General features: G+C 48.3%; 1 protein-coding gene across 2 annotated transcripts in view; it reads left to right on the top strand.

Moving 5' to 3' along the window:
* Positions 1–4232: 4232 nt before the first annotated feature.
* The window catches only part of LOC119445963 (cationic amino acid transporter 3), an 87976-nt gene continuing 85318 nt past the window's right edge, over positions 4233–6890 (top strand). The window contains exon 1 of one of the 2 annotated variants that reach the window (XM_037710265.2): positions 4233–4503. In XM_037710265.2, the coding sequence (XP_037566193.1) occupies positions 4419–4503 (85 nt within the window). In that variant the 5' untranslated portion in view covers positions 4233–4418. The remainder of the gene's footprint in view (positions 4504–6890) is intronic. The other variant, XM_037710266.2, reaches the window with a different exon arrangement.

Below are 6890 nucleotides of genomic sequence, written 5' to 3'. Positions count from 1 at the left end.
TGTAAATACATCATACTTCGAAATGGTTGAATTTACATGCGCAGTTCATATTGACTGTTTTATTAGGCCATTGTTTATATCTGCTATGGCGCGTGACGCTGAGATTATACCCGTTTAAATTGCGGCGGTAACTGTAAATCGTCTATCGATGTTACCGGCCCAGAAAAAAAAAGATAACATCAAAACACAACTGTTTGTGATGCACAGTACGGCTGCGTATTTATCCTTGAAAATGCGCACCGTTGCTAAGATTACTGTGATAATATTTTATCATCGGTGGAGCTTTGTAGATGTAGGACTTTTTCTCAAGGTTATTTCAAAATTTAATTTACGTATCTCGTAATCAGAAATACTCGTAGGCTTGCAGTGTGCCGCTGACACATACAACGGATGAAAAATATAGCGACCAAATTCTGGCTGCACAGCTACTGATGCCAGTGTTGCATGTTTGACTATTGAAAACTATAGAAGAAGAAGAGGTTTGGAAGGCAGGACGAGGGCTCGCGCAAACGATTGTTGGAGATACCTTTTCGAAGGCTTGGCCTGGACTTAACAGAATCTAATATTATTTCGTTCGGGGCGTCCACTTTGGGATTCAGCCACAGGGATGCTTGCTTCGCCGTCCAAACGTTCCTTACAGAATCCAAACGAATACCCTGCTAAATTCTATCCTTTTTTTTATACTTTTAAATTATTATTACTCATTCGATATGACTTTCTTGATTTACTTTAACATATAACTCTACGCTGTTCAATACTAATTTCATAGATATTCGGAAATGTATCCTCCATATTAATTTGGAATAATCCACCCATTTTTTGGCCAATCCCCCACCGTGGGTAGGATCCACATGCATGATAGGCTACAACAACAACAACAACAACAACAATAATAACAACAACAAGCGCCATCTTTGACCAGTTGGTTGAATAAACCGCAACCGGCGGACGCGAAGTCGCTTTGTTCCTTACATTATGGTGACGTGAAACCCGGGAAGGAAACTGCCGTCCGCACAACCGACCATGGACCGACTACGCCGTCAGCGCGACGCCATTCGAAGCGCCGCTACCCGTGTCATCGCCGCCGCAACCGAAGCCTTGCAAGAAACCGAACCCACCTATACCGACTTGCAAGTGCTTCTGCGCGAACTTGACGACAAAGACCATAGCCGCGCGCAAATCAACGCCAAAATAGAAGAGCTTGTGATCGACGACGACGAACTTGAAGATGAATTCACCGAGGCCCTTGAATACCACGAGATGATCCGTCACGCCGCCAGCCGGATTCGTTTTCGTTTTCATTCCCGCGCCGACATTGGATCACTAGCGACTGCCGCCAGCCCTATCCGAGGACAGCAGGCCGTACATCCAGTCTATCCACCCGGTAAGCAGGCGAACGTCAGCGCAAAGGCCAGACCACGGACACCTGCGCTTACAACCGAAACTCCAGATCGAAGGAAGGGGACAGCGTCCACTCTTCCTCAAGAAAGACAAGGCGATCGCCGACACGGGGACGCAGATCACGACCAAAACCGAGGAGAAGTTTGAGCTACCCGAAAACAAAAGACGCACACCGTCGAGCCTCGATCGAGGAGATCAAAACCCAAACGGCTAACCGCATCGCCATCGCGCTTGCTCCTCGCTCGACCGCCACCGCAACATGAAGACCGACCATCACCGGCAAATCAGATCTCGAAACCGTAGCTCCGAGACCAGATACAGCACAACGTCAGCGACCCGACCATACGTGAAAACTCCAACCCGATCGTATGTTACTGCACTGATTTTATCGGCCAAAAGGCTCACCTTTATCGACCAGCAAAGCTACATCGCGCCGACAACGGCAAGTCCACCACCGCCGGAGACGCCCGACGACTCGAACTTCTACTTCAGCCACGGTCAAGTGAAAGTGTGTGACATTCTCAGCACTGCGGTTCCGCCCATCGCTCGGACGCCGTCGGTTGATTCATGGGCTTCTGTTCCATCCTGGTGGGATGGCAGTAGCAACCGCAACCGCTGGTGCCGCAGCAGCCAGCTCGTCTGGTTGTTGTTGCACACTCGGAAAACAAGAGAATGCACCTGTTGCGCCGAAGAAAACATGCCACGAGCGCGACGAAAGCGCGCCCCAACGGCTTGTCTCGTCAAACCTTCAGCAATAAGCTGGACCGCAAGTGAGGCAACTTCAAGGCTCGCGTCAAGAAGACCGACAAAGGCGGTGAGCCGGCCTGGAGCAGCGTTCGCTTTCCCATCGACAACCTGCATCAACAGCTTGCGTCGCAAGAAAAAGATTCGGCAAGTTGGACGACCGCAATGTTGTGCCCCAGGAGTAGTCAGCCTCTGGGACCTACTGTAACTACTGGCAGGTAGTAGTGGCAGGTCTACAGCCTTCCCTTTCGATGCTTCAAGCCCTTTATCGAAAACCGCGCACCTACCTGTCCTTTCATCGTTAAGCTAGCCTTCTTTCAAGAACCGCCCTTCTACCAAAGGACTTCGTACCGCACTCCCGTTGTACCGAAGTCCTCCCAAGCCCCTGTATTCAGCCCGTTGTTCGCTTACCATGCTTCAACCCGACGCCCGCATCTGTGAACGTCGTTGTATCTCACACCGCGCACTACTGTGCCTCTGTCAACTCGAAGCGTCACAACCGCCGACAGCAACCGTCGTTTCCTGCTAATGTGTTATCGTTTCGTTCCTATAAGATCGACCGACTTCTACAACCTCCGCTACGTTCGACGTGCTTCCAACCCATCCAGAGTCGTCAGCGAACTCCAGTTCCAATGTGCCACGCCTGGTCTGTGCACTGTGGACCGAATGTTTTCAAGTGCTCTAAAAACGTCGTTCCCGATACATAGTACTGTCGATTGACCAGCAGGACCGACGTCCTGTGCAGCGTATCTACCTTCTGAAAGCGCACACGCGCAACGCGGCCGCGGGAGTGTATTGAAAACTATAGAAGAAGAAGAGGTTTAGAACGCAGGACGAGGGCTCGCGCTAGTGCCATCTTTGACCAGTTGGTTGAATAAACCGCAACCGGCGGACGCACAGTCGCTTCGTTCCTTACATTGACCATCCATATTTTCGCTTTTGAAGTTCGCTTAGTGGCATTAGAAAGTACAACTGGCCACTCGGCCAAGGTGCAACGTAGTAGAGTAGCAGTCTGGGTCAGTTGGTACATACTGAATAGTAAAAACCAGTCAAAAGACGAAGGACAGAGACGTTGCACACACGACGACTGGTGCACATTTAAAAGGTTACCCAGCGAAGAAGAGACGCATTGCAGTAGAGTAGCAGTCTGGGTCAGTTGGTACATACAGAATAGTAAAAACCAGTCAAAAGACGAAGGACAGAGAAGATACGTTGCACACACGACGACTGGTGCACATTTAAAAGGTTGCCCAGCGAAGAAGAGACGCATTGCAGTAGAGTAGCAGTCTGGGTCAGTTGGTACATACTGAATAGTAAAAACCAGTCAAAAGAAGGACAGAGAAGAGACGTTGCACACACGATGACTGACGTGTGCAACGTCTCTTCTCTGTCCTTCGTCTTTTGACTGGTTTTTACTATTCAAGGTGCAACGTGTTGACCCAGAATCCACCGGTTCACGCCAGTGTTCTCATTGCGTTCCTATGCTGCATAAGCTTATAGTGTTCGTTGGCGTTTAGAGAGACAGTTTTCTTGCGAGAACTGCGCTGGCACGCGGGAGAATTTTCACCAAGTCCATGTGTAAATACTGAACAGGCAAAATTGAAGCGAAGCACACGCAGAAATATACTATAGTATAGTACCGGCGCCATATTTAATGCCGTGGCTGACGACCTAGAAATGAAGCTATATATACTGCACGCATTTAAATCCCACCTACATCGTTTACTGCCCCGCGGCTTAAAGATAAAAGGTTCATTGTCCAGCGTATCTCTCTACACACGACATCAACATCGCACGCACGCTAAATGACAGTTCATTCTTCTCGAATCGTCCCTACATTATTTTTTTTTATTTCTTCTCGCGCGAAACGTAAATGTGCTTCGGGCTGCTAAAGCAATGTGTGAGGCGAATAATAAAGAAAGACAATAAAGGGGACGCGGGCTTCATTTACTGCCACGGCTCGACTCATGTGGCTTGACAGCTACATCACTGTCACATTCCAGCGCCGACAATATCAGCGCAAGCGACGCGCGCGCCACACATGCCGGGAGTGTATGCACGCTGCGATGCGCACGCGTGTGAACTGTCTTCTTCCGTGGTGCGCCGTTTGAAGAGCCGTCGAGCCCTCTGAGGCGATGGTGTGGAAACTTTCTTGCCGATAGCCACGCAGTACAGCAGCGGCACGAACCTGGAAAAGAGCGCGTGAGCCGAAAGGTGCCCGAGTGAACTCGCTTTATTTTTATTTTATTGCCTGCACCGTTGGAGTGACTATAATGCAGGCTCGGGGACAAAACGCCGCGGTCCATCGAGACACCGGTGCACGCGACGCAGCAATGACCACCCCCGAAAACAGCAAAGGTCAGTCGTCCACCCTTTCTTGACGTAGTGCAGATGTAGTTAATGCGGGCTGCGTTTTACGCAATTATTTTTCAATAGATAGTTTTAGTTATACCCGAAAGGTGCTCTTTGACGAACTTTCGCCTGCTGCGAGGGACTAACGACGGGATCAAAATGAGGCATGCACGCCCACTTCAAACGTTTCTAAGCATTAAGCTTCGGCGACTGTCCCGCGAAAGGCTCTTTCGTAAGGTCTCGAACGTGGTTCTCAAGGGAGAGCCAATTTTTTTTTTTTTTTAGCGAGTCAAGTGATCCGATCCATTCTTTACTTCTTTTAGTTTATTTTTTTATTTTTTGACGGCGAGATCTGAGACACTAATTTAAAATATATGACGGTCTATACGTACTGCATGTCTATCCTTCATTCGGATCTGTTTCATCTGTTTCTCTACTAATGGGCAGTAAATCATATCACGATACCGCTTTCGATCCTTAAAGACCCTTATAGGGTGTTTTACATAATCGACGCAGTGGCTAAGGCGTTGCGCTGCTGAGCACTATAGTTTGCGGGAGCAAATCCCGGCAGCGGCGGCCGCATTTCGATGGAAGCGAAATGCAAAAACGCCCGTGAGCTTGCGTTGTAGTGCACCTAAAAGAACCCCAGGTTGTCAAAATTAATCCGGAACCCTCCAATACAACGTGCCTTATAATCAGAACTGGTTTTGACACGTAAAACCCCAGAAAGAAGGGTGTTTTACATAATGGGTGGGACTACTAAACTGCCCCATGGTGTCAGCCAGTAAAAAATTCGGCAGCATCTTACACTCCTGTTGTTCGTATGCTCTTGTGTGTCTTGTATGGGTGATTTCAATGGAAACTGTTCGCTTCACTTTGCTGAGCGCTTGTAGCGTCAGCCTTAGGGTGGTACGAGCCATTGCATTTCTTGCTTGCTTACGGGGGTATGAGCCATTGTTGATGATGAGAATTTTTGTACCACTGGACCGGACTACGCGTTTTTTTTTTTTTCACGGCCATCGGGGGTATGAGCCATTTAAGGTTTTACCCTTAAATAGGTTATTGGTTACATTCTTCTGAAACCTAATCGACAGATTATTGACGCGATTTGGTCGGAAAGGTCATTCCATTCTGACGCTGCGCGTGGAAATCGCGCGGAAAATGCAACAGTACGAGCACGTGGGCGTGACGTGCGAAATTAATGAACGGTGCGATGAAACGTGCGTGCCGGAGGGGAGATATAAGGTGGGTGACCAAGACCGCTGCAAGATAAATCGTGTAACAGAGACAGTGTGGCAATGCGACGGCAAAGAGAAAGGTTTGATAAAACTGTTTCTGCTTTTAAGTTGACACGCTAACGGGATATTGATGAAAGGAATGAATGAATCTAACGGCGTGGTTCTGTACCACTTCTAGAGCACTGGTGAGGTATAAGGTTGCTGCGGGCTCCGAATGGTCGGATGCATATACTCAAATGCCCGCCGAGATTTCTTATTAATGCCACATTTTTCCAGAACGCTGTAACAGTACCCTTCCCTCTATGGGCATATCGCTTCCCGTTTATTTCCTCTCTTTAACAGACAGTTTGCCTATATATACATGATGTGCCTAAATCCTTCTTGCTATAAATCCTTCCCGTAGTATAAATCCGGCTATAGTGCAATACATGCAAACGTTTGTCTCATTCTGGCAAAAAAAAAATGCTTTGTTTGAATGCAGAAGAACTGACCTGTCGAATTACATACAGATCAGAGTGCAGTGACGTATGCGTATATACGATTGACGAAATAGTTTAGGCATGGTTAAAAAAAAGTCACCAAGCGGCACTTCGCCCATTCATAAGTCTAAGCCCAGCTTCCGCATACGGAAACTTGTATGCTTCGTGCGTGAATTTGTAACGGAGTGTCTGTCTCCGTGGGCGTGCTTGCGCTCGTAGTCTGAATCGCACCTGTCTAGAGTGACCGCTGTTTGTCCAAAAAAGGAAAGCGCGAACCGATCCCGCAATGAGACCACACAAGGTCAGGCCGCGTGCTATAGGTCCATGAGCTATATAGGACAAACATAAGTGGAACTACCGCGGGGTACATCGACGTCGTCCACAGTCGGCCACTCTAGACAGCTGTGATTCAGACCGTACACGCTTGCAATTTTTTAATATCGCGCGAGCGTAGACCGCACGTAGTGCTATATAGCAGCGAACTGCGCAGCCAACAGAAATATTCTTGCACGCCCGCGCATACTGGCTCCAGTGGGGTCGACGCTCGCCCGGTATATTATTAAAAAATACAATAGTGCGCTTGCGTATATGTGATCGAGTTAAAAATGAGTCCTCAGAACAGCAACGGTGACGCTTTTTTTTTTTTTTTTTTACATTTAGGCGTGGTTTCCAGCTG

This window comes from Dermacentor silvarum, chromosome 3 (genome assembly GCF_013339745.2).
Source record: "Dermacentor silvarum isolate Dsil-2018 chromosome 3, BIME_Dsil_1.4, whole genome shotgun sequence".
Classification (NCBI taxonomy): domain Eukaryota; kingdom Metazoa; phylum Arthropoda; class Arachnida; order Ixodida; family Ixodidae; genus Dermacentor; species Dermacentor silvarum.
Note: the sequence above shows the minus strand (reverse complement) of the source record. Positions and strands in the feature narration are given on the sequence as shown.